At 37.6% G+C, this 18314-nt stretch overlaps 1 protein-coding gene across 1 annotated transcript in view; it reads left to right on the top strand.

Moving 5' to 3' along the window:
* The first annotated feature begins 9067 nt into the window (after nt 1-9067).
* The window catches only part of oprl1 (opiate receptor-like 1), a 33027-nt gene continuing 23780 nt past the window's right edge, over nt 9068-18314 (top strand). Inside the window, exons 1-2 of the mRNA XM_079587962.1 lie at nt 9068-9495; nt 10524-10740. Of these exons, the coding sequence (XP_079444088.1) occupies nt 10532-10740 (209 nt within the window). The 5' untranslated portion in view covers nt 9068-9495; nt 10524-10531. The remainder of the gene's footprint in view (nt 9496-10523; nt 10741-18314) is intronic.

The raw sequence follows: 18314 nt of genomic DNA, 5'->3' as shown, positions 1-18314 counted from the left end.
GCTTATTTTGTTTTATAGAATTACATGATGAATTGAAAGTTTAAAATAACCGGACTTATTTGAAACAATGAAAAAAAATGTGTTGTCACTTTTGATTAATTTAATGTGCGCTTGCCAAATAAAAGTATTAAAAACGTTTTTTTTTTTTTTTTTTTAATCGTACAGGCCCCGAATAGTAGTGCATCGTCCATGACTCGAAACACTATTACCACACCTCTACTGCCATTCTGTATTGCAGCGTTCTGAGATTGAGATGCACTATCAAGCCTTAGTCTAAGTGTGTGTTTTTTCCACATTTGTGTTGCAGATTGGCATTCTGACCTTCACAGCTGTCCGTCAAGCTCTGCGTCTGTGTAATTGCCTGTCTGTACAGTCACTCTCCCCTCCACTGCTCTCCAATAGGTCAGACAGATGGACAGGCGCTGACCTGCCTACAGGAGTGACGTGCTGGAGATCTGTGCGGGAGAGTGTGTGTGAGTGGGTTTGTGATTCTGGCTGGTGTCTGTATCTTTGTGAGTTATAAGCACATGCACACACCCACTGCTTACCCACAGGCTGGATTTAGTCCATCAGAAGCGAGAGGCCTCCTTTGTGTCGTCCTTTCTCTCTCTTACATGTGTCCATCTGCTGATTTGCCAGCCAAATGGTCCATTCTTCTAATCACACTGTTTATATGACTCTCTCCAGACATGATGCCACATTCTTTTAGGCCTAACAAGCCTTCCCAACTCTTTTTTTTTTCAGGACTAGATGGTGGTATGTAGATCATGAGGATCTACCTGGAAACGGATATCCATTAGCATTCCCATTCATCTCAGTGGTAATGATGTATTATCATGAATACAGGGGGAAATGGAGCGAATATGTGTCAGGGTGGGTTTAGATTTGAAAGTATGTTTCTTTATAGACATGTACCTTGAAGTCATGGGTACGAAAAAGGCATTTCCACTATTTATGCTCAGGGAAAAATAAAAAGTCAGTGGGAAATTATGTAACATTATGGGGAATGTTGTCACAATAAGAACCCACCGTTTATTGACAGTGATTCGAGAGGAATACCTTTGGATTGAAATATTAAATTCTATCAGAAGTTTTACAAAGCCATATTTCACAAAATATTTGTATGTATTGCAGGGTAGTATATTTAATGGCTTTTCGTAATCTGTAAAACAATTTAGAAACCAAACGTTAAATTACTATGAAAATGGTAATTTGCAAAAACTATTGCTATGGCAAATTTCTGCTCTAATGTATGATGTTTGAATTTATGATGTTTTGACTTCATTAAAGAGACAGTCTTGTCATATTTGGTCAAGCGCACACTTTTACAATACAAATATTTTATCGTTGTGGTTATTATATTTTAAAAGAGACAGTTAATTAGCTGCTCACAAAATACACATCTGTTTGGTCATAACATTTATAACAGAGAATGTTCTCTAAAATTTCAATTCAACATATTGCAGAATAAGAGATGGAGTTTATTGCTTTTCAATCTCATTTGTCTACTCATTCGTAATAAATTATACTCTAAAGAACCTGAATGGATAATTGTGTAGGCTAAAGCAATGCGACTCTGTGGTACAAGAGGGTATTCTATGTGTGTATTGCAAACTGAGGTGTTTGTGTGTTTATACAGGATCAGTGCTAATTGAGGCTCAGGGCTGCTAACTGAGGAGCATTGGTGGTGGGACTCGTTATTTTAGAGTCGGTCCTGCTTTGTTTACGAATGGCCACCCGCTGGCAGACTCTTTGCTTTGTTTGTCTTGCTTGTCATTAGTTTAAAGGGAAGAGTGTGTGTATGTGTGTTTCTGGATGTATTGCCGTGTTTGCGTAGGAGTGTTTGTAATTAGCTGAAATGGAAGAGAGAAACATTTGCTTGCGTCTGCTTAACCCGTCTGACCGGTGTGATAGAGGAAATGCCGCATTTGAAAATGACCTGAATGCATCACTGAATTATTAATACAATCCAAATCACTGTCCACCAAATATACTTTGACCATGGCAGAAATGTTCACCTGACCATTAAATGGGTATCGAATGCTTTTAATGTTATGTACTCTAACTGCACGTATTGTAGAAAGTGTTTAAAATAACATTTATTACTCATGAGTTATTTCTTTCTATATCACTCTGCTTGTCTAAAAATTGATTTTTCAGTTACTTTCTCTGCAGGTTACACAATTACGTCAGTAGGTGGCGACGAGTGTCTATATGAGTGAAACGCTGAATCGTTCAGTCAAATAAATCGTTCCGGAATTAAAAAAATTAATGGCGTCCGAAATCGCATTCTTTCTGAGGAACTTACTTCTTACCATTAAAAAAAGTATGTTTTATGTAGTATGAATGTGTGTATGGATGTGATATGGATGTACTATGTTCTTTATGTTGTCATACCAGCATCGCTTTACAGCCATTCACAAATCATCTCCCGTGGACTCATGAAATAGTAAAGTGTCCATCAGATGCACACTTCAGATTTTTACCAAAAGTAGTGTAAGTCATATCCGGGTACTTTTCACCTACTGTTTTATGAATATTGTGAATTCGGACATTTCACACTTTTCACATTTTGTTTTTGCATGCTATATAGTAGGGAAGTAGCTATGTGATTTCTGAATCCAGCCATTGTCTTTACGAGTCATTGAATCATTTGCTCAAATTATTTGTTCAAAAACATTGATTCATTCAGAACCGAAACACTGCTACTTTTCTAGCTCTGGCTACTTTTGAAATTGTTTTCATTGTCGGAGTAAAAATAGACAATTGTGTCTGGAAATGTAAGTTACTCAATACTAGCTATTTGCTTTTTTCAAACTGTGATGTTTTTGAATATTGCCTCGTTTGTGATTACCATTCTGGGAAACTGCTCATTACTTTGCTCGTCTGATATTAAATACAAGTCATGTCATTTGCTTAACATAAATGAATGTGAATCAACTTAATGTGATTCAAAAGTACAAACTAGTGAGTCTAGAATGATATAGTCAATAAGAAAGGTAGTTTAGAACTATGAGGATACACATCAATAAGCACATCATTTTGGGGGAAATAGAGTCGTAATATACTTGTAATGATTTGTCCCTCAATCTCTTTCTGGCTCTCTGTACTTCCACTTCTTTTGTCTGTTACGTCTAATTGAATTTAAATGGAATTGATCCCATGCTGACATTCTCTGAACTCCATCTGTGGAATTCAGTGTGTAGTTCCGAAGAAATGCAGTCTACACACTCCTTCTGTCTTCCCCGACGAATGTCTTGAGCTCCATTCTCCTAGTTCTTTTATGATTTTCTTCATTTGGCTTTGATCAATAGGTCTTATGTGTGCATTTTATGTTCGTGGGGTTTCCTACAGGATGTAACACTTCCCCACAAACCGTTAGGGCATATTGTAGGACGTTTATACACATGCTTATTGGCCAATGACAACATGACAGACTGCTGACAAAGTCATGTACGACAATGAAGTTGATAGGCAGGTGTCAAGATTGTGAAATGCTAGTGGTCTTGACATCCATAGTGCTCATTTAAAGAACTCTTGAGGAACAAATGACATTATGAGTGGCACATTCATCTGCTCCTGTGAATGAAAAATAAACGTATATAATGTATTTCACATCTGAGCCTTCAATTATTCTCCTATCAGTAGCATAATCTCTCTGCCCTTGCTGAATAAATGAGATAAAGGAGATATAAGGGCTTTGTTAATTAGGTAGTCATCCATGAAGTGAATCCTGAAACCGTATCATTTAATAGGTCTGAATAGACTAAAGAGATTGTTTTGTTGCTCAAATGCATTGATGGAACAGTAGAAAGAGGGAGAGAGATTGAGCGAAGCTGGATGGTTTGAAGGTTGAGATGAAGCATTTCTGTATTTGAGGATGGATGATCATAGTCTTCATTTGACCACTTCATGCCTCTGCAGACCCTCCACAACACCATGCCACCTAATAACCAGAAACCGCTGATGTAACCGCCCACATCTCCATTCCAAAGCACATCCTCCACACTCGCTTATTATTAGTTTTCACGTCCTAACCTCCAAGTAGCCTGTCTGTGATGTAAAACATGTTTCCCAGACAATCCAGGCAATCCGCGATGGAAGTCCTGTCCTACATTCACTGGAAGAATGTCAGGTAACCTAAAACGGCATGATGTAAATAAATTGGATTCATTCACGACAAAATATGATTTATTTAGAGTAAAATAATAGAGTTTTTATCTATATTGGTTATTTTTACACTTTGTGCTAACCAGATTCGACGAGATAAGATTCCAACAACAAGCAATTTGTCTGTCCAGACTGAGGCAGAATCCGAAATTGCCCCCTAAACCCTCAATCACTATTTTCTACGTTAGTCCAGTTCACTTGAAGGAGTGAATGAAAACGAGTGAGAGAATTCGGACAGCCGTCAATTACATTCACTATAGGCGCTCTTCCACTGCATGGTACGGCTCGGTATGGCTTTGGTGTCTCGTGTTGCAAATCCAGTGACGCTGGTAGAGATGATACTCTCTGACCAATCAGTGATCTGCAATGTTTACACATCTTAGAATCGGGACGGCTCGGTTGGAACCTAAACTAAGGTGGTACTTTTTTAACTTTGCAACAGGAGACACCAAACCAGCTAGATTTAAATAGTCAGCAACAGCCATCGCAGTTTCATTTTTTAGCACAACTTTTTAAAACAATTTGCTTTAAACGATCGTCGTACGCAACTTGAAAAAAGCAATGGCTGCATCGTGTTCAGTAGACGAGGTGGCGGCCAAGTATTATGATCAGTCTATAATCCCTCCCACTTTAAAGCGGTACTAAACTGCAGTGGTGTGCAGTGACACCACTACAAATGGCTGTCCCTTCAAATAATGCCCTATTTGAGGGTATAGGGATCGATTTTGGATTCAGCCTGAGATGACTACGAGACAAAATCAATCTGAAAGCACAGCCAATCAGAAGCGTGAGCGGGGGGAGTCTCCCTGCAAGCGTACTGCACTCGAAATGAATAAATAGGCCTATCAAATTCATAAATATTACACGATTTTAACTTTATTAAAAATACATACTGAGTGACTGTATCTTTCTTCATCGTATAATACACTAGTTTGTTCATATTGAGTTAAGAGTTCTGAACGTTCTTGTTTCCTTTAATTTATTTTAAAGATCTAAGGTGAATTATCCATTGTCGCTTTCAGTAGCCTACGGCTATGGAGGTCATGCAAAATTATAATCAAACTCACATTCATTTCTTTTGACATTAAAGATAGCACATAATCATTACTTGCAATTATCATTGTCATACTTTGCATGTTGTTGTTCCAGCCCGACGTTGGGTTAGGACATGGTGTTACATTTATATTACCTTTACACTCACTTAAAGTTAATTTTTATAACCCTATTTTAATACTGTTGAATGTGATCTAAAATTGAAAATGACTTTTTCATACTGTACATTATTTATTTAAACTGAATAGCATTTTAACGCTCACCATGTATCAGTATCCATAATATGAAAATCAGTAGCCATATTTTGTGCCACTTGTGTTTGTCAGATTTAATATGGGTGCATCCCATTTCCTGTTTCTTGAGGTAACTTCTCCACATTTACACTTTTTTTCTGTTTAATAATAATCATCATAATAATCCTGTTTCACTTGTTAATTAATCACATTATGTAAATAAAATGGGTTGCGGCCACAGTTTCAAGTTTACTTATTTTAAGTTTTGCTGAAAAAATAGCAAACAATATCATCTCCTCCTATTTGTCTAATGCACACTCATGTTTTCATAAACCCGAGAATGCTGCGACACATCTCTGAGAAACGCTCTTTCACGATTTCAAAAGCTTTGAGTCGTTTGAATGAGGCATCACACCCATGCACCATCAATCTCTCAGCAGTCCCTCGTTGTTTTCCTCCTTCCATCTTTCAGTGTCTTTGCGCCTTGTTTTAGCACTATGTTATAGCACTTAACCTATCCTGTTTCTTCTCATCCATTATTGGTTGCTTTCTGTTCTCACCATGTCACTGGCAGCCATTATTGCTATCAGTCATCCTCCCCCCACAGGTTCCCTCTCTTTACCTCTCATTCCAGCTCCTCAATGCTCCATCACCTTCTCTTCACCCCGTACAGCCCGTAATTCGTTCTTCTCAATCTGAGATTTCAGGTTCCTCCCAAAACCCAATGTCAAAAGTTGTTCTATTCATGGGGTGAACCTGTCAAGAAGTTTACAAAAGTCTTTATACAGTGAAATTTACAATGAACACGGTTATTTTAAATTTTTTAACTGTATATAGGTAACACTTTATTTCGATAGTCCATTACTTATAGACATTCTACTATAAGTAACTTTCCAACTAAATGTCAACTACCAGTAAATAGATATTTAGACTGCTTAATAACTCTTTATTTTGAAAATTCAACTTTTCCATCACCAGAATAAATTCCATTTTAAGACAAAATAGAAAACGGTTCATTTAAATTGTAACAGAATTTCACAATGTTACATTTTACTGTACTTTGTAACAAATAAATGCAGCATTGGGAGCATACGATACTTCTTTTGAACAGCAGTATATACATATGTACAAAATAAAATAAAAAATAAAAGCTGTATGGCTGCTGTATAATTGTCACAATTATGTTCTGTCTTGTCTGCACCTGTCTCGTTAGTCTCTATGGTTTCCAATTAAGTCTTGTCAGCTGTTCCTGTTTAGTCTTCTGTTGTATTTATACTCCCTGTTCTGTTCAATCCCTTGTCGGTTATTGTTTATGCTAACGTGTAGGCCTACGTTATGTTACTCCCGAGTTTTCTATTAACGACTTTGCATTTCTTCATATCCTTTTATACAGCCTAGACACGTTACAATTCATTGATTGGGATGTTATAAATAAAAGTACACATACCTTATCTCAAACCTATTAAGTGAACCCTTATCACATTTAGTGGACATAATTCAAATATTGTATGCACAAGAGAGGGGAAAATAGATATATAATAGCAAATGACATCAGCATTAGTCTAATCCTGGCAGGTTTTACAACACCATGAAGGAAGGATTTCAGTAGCATTTTGTATGGTGCAACATTTCCACTTTATTATTCACAGACTGACATTTATAATGCAAACAGATTTACTACATATAAGATGATACGGCTGATCAAATGAATCCAAGCAGAACATGCTGCTAATTTCCTGGCTTATAAAAGCACAGCAGGATATTTCACATCTAACAGGTTTAATCAGCTGAGATTCAAATGATGTGTGTAGCAGTGCAATAAGAATGCAGTTTAAATTGTTTTTACAAGCTAAAATGGTAGGCCGGGGCTAGTGGTCACCCCTTCACTTTAGTTTAGTTTATTTTTGAAAGTAAGACCTTAAAGTCTTGGAGACAAAAAGCTAGTGAACATACTTCAAAAGCTATCTGAATCGTATCTGATTCTATGATAGGGTGGTTTTACTTGTGTTTTTCACTTGTTTACACAACAGATACAGCAAAAAAAGTGATCATATTGGAAGTTAAAGGACTGAATTTAAAAATATATATTATATTATAAGACACTTTATGTGTGTATGAATGTGTGAAACCAACATACAAATCCACTGGTAGATTAATCGTTTGTCTCAAAACCTACTGAGCTCTATGTGACAACTTGCCCTATGGCTTTATACTCCATGTTTTCTGCTAAAAGCTGAGAGCTTGTCTGTTTTACTTGCGTGTTTCAGCACCGTGGACAGCGACCATTCTGACGGCTATGCCGTAAACAGGTTTCCAGCAGTGCAGGAATAAAGCATGTCAAATTGTAACATTTCACTGAGCAGGTTGCTCTCTCAGACATTGCTTTTCTATTAATATATAACGCTTTGCATATTCCGTTAACTCAACTAGGTCCACGGTGCAAGAAACTGCTTAGGAGAGCAAAAAATTCATGGAGCAAAATGTTAATGAGTTCACATTAATGCACCAAGTACTCTGAGCCTCCAAAGCAAGTTTCCTTTAGCCATAAAAAACAGCAACGAGAATCAACCAATGCTTGTGACTGATGAATGTCATGTTGTCAAAGTAACGAGGCTGTGATTTATGGTGCGTTGATACCTGAGCTGAGCATGAGCTCCCCCTGTAGACAACACTCCCATTCAAACTCTCATTAAAGTTCTCAGAGCTGAAACATTTAAGGGCAGCACATACAACATACATCACTGACATTCAGCTGAGAAAGCATTTGTGCGCTTCTCAGTTCTCTGTCACATGGCTGAGGAAAGAAATGTGCATGCAAAATCAGCCGCATCCTGCAAATAATTCAAAGGGCATTAATGACTTACCCATTAAAACTGTTGCACTTTGCAATCTGCTGCAATTATCACAAATTATGCTTGAATATAAGAGCTTGAGGCCAGAGAGGCACATGCAGTGTCATGAGAAGTGAAACAAGGATGGTTGATTATAACATATACATTGATGTTATTTGTCAACAAGATTATTAGGTCAAATGTATTTAAATACACATTCAAGCGAAAGTATATATACTGATCACATTTTATTAGCTTTACATCGTTTTATTTATCTTTTTGCCTTTATCTTTTTCCTGCACTGTTTAAGGTACATTTGTGGTAAAAAAAATGTGCTATTAAAATGTGATTTTGTTTAAAGACAAGGGTAAAACACATTGCACAAAATCAGGCCAGTAAACATGACCTAAACAATACAAATTGATCATTGATATACTATTATAGTTGTTTATATTTTATATTTTGTATTTTGAATTAGATTTTAATTTTACATTTTTATTAAGTTTTCAATTTTAGTTTTAGTAGGCCTACTTCAATTTAAAGCTAGATGGAAATGAAAACTGCTCCCTTTGGAACAAGCTGTATATGTATATATGTGTGTGTGTGTGTATATTTATATATATATATATATATATATATATATATATATATATATATATATATATATATATATAGCCTATATATATAATGGTTTGAGTTGTAAAAAAACGTTAACTGTAGTTTACCGTATGTATTGGCTCGTTAAACATAATATATGTTAGTAATATGTAAAGTAAATTTGACTTCTAAAAACATACAGTTACACCGCCTCTCCACCAAAGACACCTGTTCAGACGAGCGCGCGCGTGCTACTGACACCTGCATGCGCGCGCCAGCCCTGCGTAATCAGCGTTTGGGTTAGCGCGTGCCAGGAGAGAGAGAGAGAAGGAGAGAGAGAGACTGAAAGATACCTAGTGGAGATGTAAGTCGCTGCTGAAGATTCGCAACAACAAGCAAGTGCTTTAGCGCACCTCCCCCTCCCACTGCGCTCGTTCAGAGAGAAAAAAATGTTTCTCTTTTTCCTGAGATGCACAGGGATGTGAATATCTTTGGCTGTTGGTAACAGCTCTGAGACTGCTTAAAACACAAAGAATAGCAGAAACAAGAATTCGTCGCTTGCTTACAGGAGTCGGACGCATAGCGATCACACGGGATTTCTCCAAACAGCGGTATGTGCTGCTCTATTTGAATCCTCCTGAAGCGATGTGATAGAAATTATTGTAGGCTATACTTTGTCTGGTCCGGTGTGGATGTTACCAGGAATTTCGCATGGATGGGTTGTTTTCTGTGTAGGCAAACTGTGTAATGTATTTCATGCGCAAACTGTTGACAGTACAGTAGATGTTCACTATGCGCCTCGCATATCACCCCTACCTCATCAACTGTAGCTAAATCCATTCGGGTCAATGACGAATCATTCTGTCTGAGATCTAAAAGGGAAATCTTACAAAAATAAAAATAAATGTATAACACGTTTCAAGTTCTTAATGTTATATGTGTTCACGTTTTCTTCAAGTAAACATATTTTTCCAAACATTTTTGCAAGGTAAAATAAATGTTTTACAAGTATATTTCTAAGTCATAAATGTCAATAAGTTTTACTCAGGGATACTCAATTTGATGGTGGTTTGTTGTCATGTCACATGACAACAAAATGGCTGCCTGCATATTGGTTGCACCCACTGACTGATTTGGCGGACAAAGTTTTTCAAATAATAATATTTGAAAACTATATTGCTTTACTGCATATTTTTGTTTACATTTACATACATTTAAGAGACACGTTTAATCAAAAAGCGAGTTACAAAAGAGGAACAAAGGGAATTCTTTAAAGAGCCAACAATTCGTACAATGCTAGGCTTATTGCACAGCTAGATTAAGAAGCAAGTGTTTTGATAAATAAATAAAGATTTATTTATTTTTTACCATAAAAATATGAAAATTAATTTTTAATTCACAAACTGAAAACATGTTCATGTGTATTCACGCCACTACAGATTTTCTTAACAACTAAGTTGGTCCAGACAAAAAATAAGCATCACATCCTTAACCTGTTTATGTAAGATTAACCAATACCATTAGAATAACAATCTCTTTGTATGCTGTTTTAATGTGAGATAGACAGTAAAGACTTTGACTCAGCATTTTTGTGTTGTTGTTTTTGGTGTGTGTGTGTGTGTGTGTGTTCGCGCAATAGCTGCACTCATGGAGTACTCAATTGATTCCACCGGCTTTGCTGACCCCAGACACTTCCATCTGTACAACGAGTCCCTGTTCCAGAACAACTTCAGCTCCTTCAACGGGACTGACAGCTTCTTCCCAAGGGGCGTCAAGATCACTATAGCAGTGGTCTACATGTTCGTCTGCGTGGTGGGGCTGGTTGGAAACTGCCTGGTCATGTATGTCATTATCAGGTAAGCTGACAGGTCAAACAGGATAGAACTATATTATTTTATACTAAATAAGGAATTGTAATCTGTGGTTTTGGCAATGCAGTGCACCAATAGTACACAGCACGATCATGGATGTTATTTTGAGACCCATAAGGAAAAACCTCTGCGTCCTGACAGTAGATCACTGGGTCATGACCTTCAGCACAGTGACTGAAGTGTTTATTTATAGAAGTGGACAATTCAGTATGCAAAGTGGCCATCGAAAGGGATCTTTTCTTTTCTTTTCTTACACTGGCCCAGCAAATGCCATGGCAATGCAATGGTTCTTTTATGGCAGAACTTCCTGTTTGACTGGGAAACCTGATTGGAAACAGTCATCATTTGACACCGAAAAATGAAAATTCTGTCCAAACATGTGTGACTGTTTATTCTGCTGATCACAAAAGAAGAATAATGTCTCAGTTTATTTTTGTTGGTCCATGTAATATAAGTCAATGGGGTCCAATGTTGTTTTGGACCTCATTGACTTTCATTGTACGGACAAAAACAGTTGAAAACATTCTTTAAAATATCTTCTTTTGGCATGAGGGTGAATACATTTTTGGGCAAACTATTCTTTTGAGAGAAGGCTAACCACATTTAACATCCACTGTATACAGCTGAGACCCCCAATGCACAATCATTTCACCCAGCAGGCTTTGATCACAATCGACAGCTCTTTGGGCATAGAGATGTGAAATGAGTTTTCACCCTCAGTCATTCTGTTTGTTTACACGCTTTCTGTAAATTACTTCTTTTCATCCCCTCATCCCCATCCTCTCTCCATTCCTGTGTTGTATTACAAAATGCAAGTGCTTTGGTTCTGGAGTTTTATGAGTGTAGCTACAATGGTGGGTCAAAAATCTATATCTTACTAACCATTGTACTTTTCCCTCTCTCTTTCCCCAAATCTGTGTTTTCTTGTTTACCATATTTTCTCATTTCATGGACCATCTGGAAGTGCCAAGTGTTGCATCAATCCTTCATAATTTATCACACTTCCTTTTTTATACCGTAGATGCCATAAACTAGCCTCTTAGCAATTGTTATTGACTGTTTCATCATCTAGTTGTACGCCAATATGATTTCAGAATGAGAATCCAATAATTATAATGGGAACCAACATACGGTAAGCTAAATAGACAGAATACGGACATATCTACCCGCAATCCTTTGGATTTCATGGCAAGGTCACATATGTAGCCAATTTAATTCCATTTGGTTTCAGACAACTGGGCTGCGTCCAAAACCGAAGGCAGCTGTCTTGCTGGGTTTATGCTCAGACAGTCAGTGCATTAACTGGCAGTGTTTGTATGAAGACACCTTTTAAGAAATCTGGTTTCAGTCTGTTTCAATCTGTTTTCACTCTTTCCGGGGTACCATGCAGTCACGTCTAATGATCTAATACATATTCAAATGAGCTAAATCATTATTCCAAAAGTAGATAAAAAATTAGCTGAAAATAAAATCCAAAATTAGAATTCTGTCATCATTTACTCACTATCATGCCATTCAAAACCTTACTTGCTTTTGTGGAACTTACAAGAAGATATTTTGAGAAATGTCTGAATGTCATACAGTGGAAGTCACTAAAATGGTTTGGTTACCAACATTCTTCCAAATATCTTATTTTCTGTTCCGCATATGAACGAAATGATGAGTAAATGATGAGAGAATTTTCATTTTTGGGTGAACTATCCCTTTAAGCATCATTTTGGTTTCGGATACAGTCACGAACAGAACTGTACATCTGATTGTCTCTGGTTATCCTGTAATGATGTTGTATCATGACACATAGTGATGTACCAGTGACTAATCATCGGGCAGCCTCAGTTTCCTGTTCTGTGCTGAGTCTGTAGGCCATCATCCACTCAGACCCAGCTCACCCACCTTCTCCATCTGCCAGCATGCGTGGAGTCCACAAATGTGTTTACTGTTCCTCCCTCACTGAAGGAAAATGTATGATTATGAGTCTGATGTATCATTGCCTTTGCTTGGATGAATGCCGTTGATGATTTCAGCTGTGAAGGTTGTGGCATACTCTCTTTGTTCACTCTCTGTACATTGTTGTATTGTTTTATCTACCGCTTGCATGTTTTGTTGTGTGAATCAATCATGTGTTTGTGTGTAGGAATGAGGATGTAAGCGGTTTTCATCTGCAGTGCTGTTCTTTCCCACTTTAAGAGAAAAGCGTTCCTGCTAGACCAGCGTTTCACCAATCTTACCCATTCAGAAGCATCGACCCAGTGGCAGGATTAAACTGCATATGCATCATTCTAATCACATTTTTTCTTGTGCTGGTCTAAATGCTGAGTGGATCCACTTTCTAAATGCAGTTGTTCCTGGAAGGCCTTTAATGGTTGAGTTTCATCTCTGTTCATGTCTTGGTTGTCTGATGACATTGACTAGTGTTAGTGTCTCTTCACAGTTAATACAGATTGAAGTCTCAGATGTTTGACCGTTGATGGCTGGTAATTTCATGAGTGCGATGGTGTAAGGGATGATTACATTTATATGAACTTTATCCTGTTATCTTGTCCATCTATCCATCCACTGACCGTCCTTCTGCCTGACTGTCGTCTGCCTGTCCATCCACCCATTCATATGTCCGCCCATCTTATCCGTTTGTCTAAATGGCTGTCCGTCCGTCCATCCATCCGTCCGTCCGTTCATCCATCCATCCATCCATGGGTTCTCTGTCTATTTGAGAGTTTGCATCCATCCATCCATTTTTTTGTCCGTTCATCTGTTCATCCATCTGCCTGACAGTCTGCCATCTGTCCATTCAATTCAATTCAATTCAATTCAAGTTTATTTGTATATCGCTTTTCACAATACACATTGTTTCAAAGCAGCTTTACAGAAAATGCATTTCAAAAATATACATACAAAAATACAGTTAGTTAATCATGAAATTTAGGGCATAACATATCGCCGGCGTTGGGTCGTCTCTTCACAGGCGTCGAGTCGTCTCATCACAGGCGTTGGGGCATCTGAAGTCTCCATGAGAGGCTGGATACATAACTGGAGCTGACGAACTCTATTTGAGTTATCTCGGGACAGGCGTCCCGAGATAACAACAAAAAAGGCAGATGGGAAATAATTAGCGTAGCTGCTGTTCTTAATATGAATGCATTTGATCTGATTTAACTGTAGTATAAAAGGTATGAGATGCATCATGTGAATGCTTGGCTAAAGAGATGCGTCTTTAATCTAGTTTTAAACTGGGAGAGCGAGTCTGAGCCTCGGACAGTATCAGGAAGGCTATTCCAGAGTTTAGGAGCTAGATGTGAAAACGCCCTCCCTCCTTTAGTGGACTTAGATATCCTAGGTACGACCAGAAGCCTCGAATTTAGCGATCCATCCATCTGTCTGTCCATCCACCCATCTGTCCATCCACCCATCTGTCCATCCATCCATCTGTCCGTCCATCCACCCATCTGTCCGTCCATCCACCCATCCGTCCATCCATCCATCCATCCATCCATCCATCCATCCATCCATCCGAGCGTTTGCATCCATCCATCTATCCATCGGTTGTCTGTCTATTTGAGCGTTTGCATCCATCTATCCATCCATCCATCCATCCATCGGTTGTCTTTCTATTTGAGCATTTGCATCCATCCATCCATTTTTTGGTCCATTCATCTGTTCGTCCATCTGCCTGACCGTCTGTCCATCCATCCATCCATGGGTTGTCTATCTATTTATGTGCATCCATCCATCCATTCATCTATCCATCCATCTATGCATCTTTATATATATATATATATATATATATATATATATATAATATATATATATCCTGTCTATCCTTGCACATCCATCAATTTGTCTATACAGTATGTATATCTCTCTCTTTGTTTATCCATTCTTCCATGCATTATGCTATCCATCCATCCGTTTTATTATCCATCCATGGGTCTGTCTATCCATACACATCCTTGCATACTGTACCTCTGTCTGTCTGCTTGCCCATCCATTATTCTTCTAAGAACTCCCTGGATGAGCTTTGAGGTAAAATATGTGTTTATGGGCATTTGGAGAGAATGCTCTTCCAGTTGACTCTGCTAAGGCCTGTCAGATCGATACCAGAGCTGTAATGAATTCATCCTCTCTCACTGGACTGAAGAGAGTAGTACATTACAAGGAGGAATGAATATGAAGATGCATAACGGCTTTAGCACTGCCTTGCCATGCCCTAAATTCAGCCTAAATGCTGTTTGGCTTTAGTAATACCAGCTGATGTCAATTCATCCTGAGCATTAGATGTGGGGTTTTTGTGGTTTACTTGCCTTTTTTCCTGTGTAAAATTATTAATAGAATTAAATCACTTTATGACTGGCCTCCATTTACTATAAGATGCAGCCTCCACCAAAGGTTTGATTAATTTGATCTCAAATCCAATGGTTAAGGTTTTGATTGTTTGTCTAGTTTGTGCAGATTTCAGGTTGAATGCATAGTACAGTCCTTTGATGGTTTCAGACATGGCGTATGTCTCATCTATGATTTTATTTGTTTATTCATTGGTGCGTGGTCAATGTGCCAGTGACTCATGCCAGTGACTGACTGACTGACTGACTTTATTGGGTAATTATTTATCAGTATATGCATATGTAGATTTATGCTGTTAACCCCTTACCCTTATTCAAAATGATACAATTGAATTATTACTAGCAAATTAGCAGGGCTTGCAAAATCACTAGATAGTAGAAGGCATATTAGAGATCATCGATTGTGACTGATTATAATTTATTATGATTAATAGTTTTAATAAATGTACATTTTGTGTATAATCAGGCCCACAGAGATAAAAATGAAAAGGTATTTTAATCTATGCTTGGGAATTTAGACAGTAGCTTGCTGGAGGTAATAAATGGCTTCTCTGTGTGATTTAAAATGGTTTTATTTTTTGACATCGAGTGCATGCTCACATTACAACATGTGTGGTCTGCAATCATAACTAAAACATTAAACCACTACAGATTCCAAAAGAATCCCATGAGCTGGTGTCAGTTTTGAAGATCATGGCACATTTATTAAGGTGTTTTTCATGCATAAATGCCATTTTAATGTGACGTTAATCTACATTTAAGATAGTTTAATTTCAGTTTTGTCAGTTCACATAATTCTTTTAAATCCTGACTTGAGAGGCCATCAGTGCCACTACACCAGATCATGTCTGTCAGTTGAATTAGGTAGAATATTCTCAAAGTCACTTTGTTCTTAGTGTAGCCAAGGCCTGGCAGGATAATAATGTAATGTTTGCACTGGACAAAGCAGTGGGTCTTGAAGGGATATTAACCCCAAAATTAAAATTCTGTCATCCTTTACTTGTTCCAAACCTGTATTCATTGTTCTGTGAAAATACAAAAGGAGAAATTTTGAACAATGCATTTGTTTTCCATTCAGTAACAGAATGGGTACAGGAGTTTTCAAGATTCAGATATATAATTTAATGACACAATTAAAGTATTATAAATGTAGTCCAATATATATCTGATCAAAGGCATTCCAATGTTTGGTGTCAGTACGATAAAAAAATTAAAATAAAAAAATATATATATATCTTTATTCAGCAAGGATGCATTCAATTGAACAAATTGACAGTAAACTGTAAATTGATTAAAAAAATGAAATAAATGCTGTTCTTTTGAACTTCCTTTTCATCAAAAAATCCTGCAAAAAATTATCAAGGTTTCCACAAAAACATTAAGCAACTGTTTTCAACATTGATAATAATGTGAAATGTTTCTTGAGCAGCAAATCATTATACTAAAATGATTTCTAAAGGATCGTGTGACACTGAAGACTGGAGTAATGATGCTGAAAAGTCAGCTTTGCATCACAGGAATAAATTACATTTTAAAATAGAAAATGTCTCGGGTTACTTGACTGTAAAAGCCTGAAAAAAAGCAGTAACGAGATGCTGCGCGAAAAACATTTTTGTTTGACCAGTTGTGAACACTTGTGGCAAACACGCCAAGCATTCGGCTTAAATAACCTCTGATGGTTTCATTGGAATGCACATGTCAGAGGCTATAGACATATGTGACGGGTCATTTTGCCTGAAGAACAAATATTCGAATGTGTAGACGTCGAGGGCACAAACACACATGAAGAAAGGGAGAGACCGTCGCTGAGGCCCCTCACCTGGCCACCGGAAATAAATCTGCTCTTTTTGAGCACATGCTCTTTCTCCTGTGGCCAGTCTAGCTGTAATCTGGCCACTACATGGGTGAGCACCTTGAGTAACTCCTCGTGTGCTTCGTCGTCGCGGGAGGAGGGCTCGGAGGTGGTGTTCTCAAAGTCCATCTCCAGATGGCTATGCCATTTAATTCCTCAGAACTAATCGCAGCCAAAGACCAGCCAGATAAGATATTAATACAAGCATCTTACTTTTCAGATTAGATTAATATTAAGTCTATTTGAGTTAAATGCAGACTACATGTAAAAAGTTTAGAACATTAGGGTGAGTAAATGACGAAAGGATACTCATTTTTTGTTGAGCTATTTTTCACTGTAATGGAGTGTAAGCTTTTCAAGCAGAGCGCACAGCGGCTGATATCACCTTCCGCTGCGATCTCTGCCCTGGACTTTACTGCTCCAGTGATGCTATAGAGCCTAAACACCTCGCTGTCATTGAGGTCATCACTTTGTTTTCGAAATGCTCAAAAACACATTCCATGCACGTATGCCTGCCCCTCTTAAGTAGAGCAATGCTATACTTGAAGATCTCTAAACCTCACCTTACTCCAAATGCACAGGTTACCTGGGAAATTCACCATTGAATAGTAAATCCTTCGACTCGGAGACCTGAAAAATGCTTCCATGAGCCCCCAGCAGAAGGTATAGATAGATATAATTAATTAATTTATGATGTAGAAAAAAACGTATGATAGTCTTTGTGCAAACAAAGTGCTGTATTAATGATATTTAATTTAATTAAACCTTTTATGGCTGACCCCTTTTCTCTTTCTACAATCACCTCATTGTCTTTGTCTTAATTAGAGGCACAGGTTGACAAAGATTTCCAACCTCTTAATTAAGATATAAAAGAGACTTTCTTTTCTATCACTTTATCATCAGGCAGATGCTTTTATCTGAACTCTCTCTACGTGCCTTTCAATACAAGATGGACGGGCATTACAATTGGCATTATTAGTTTTGCTTGATTGCTTCTTGGTGTATTGCAAAAAATAAAAGGCTCCTAGTATGAGCAATTTCATTGTTGCATTTGAATCGTGAGCTCCTCTGCTCAACAATTCATTAGCTGTGATCAAAGCTAAAAAGGAACGTCGGAATTGCTTGTGGCGCATAATACTATCTCAGATCAAACAGAGTATTCAGCCTAAATGTTTCAATCATGTCTCTTGAATAAAACAATATCCTTTGAGATCTGAGATTTTAAAGGCACACACTTATTTAGGTCTTTGGCTTTGTCATGTTCCCCAGATCATCAGAAATGAAGCCGTTTGCTTGATGTTGAGCATTTAGAAGAATCTATTATGACTCTGAAAGTTTTAACGGTAATGTTCACCCTTCTGGAAACACTT

This window comes from Phoxinus phoxinus, assembly GCF_949152265.1.
Source record: "Phoxinus phoxinus genome assembly, chromosome: 18".
NCBI lineage: Eukaryota > Metazoa > Chordata > Actinopteri > Cypriniformes > Leuciscidae > Phoxinus > Phoxinus phoxinus.
Note: the sequence above shows the minus strand (reverse complement) of the source record. Positions and strands in the feature narration are given on the sequence as shown.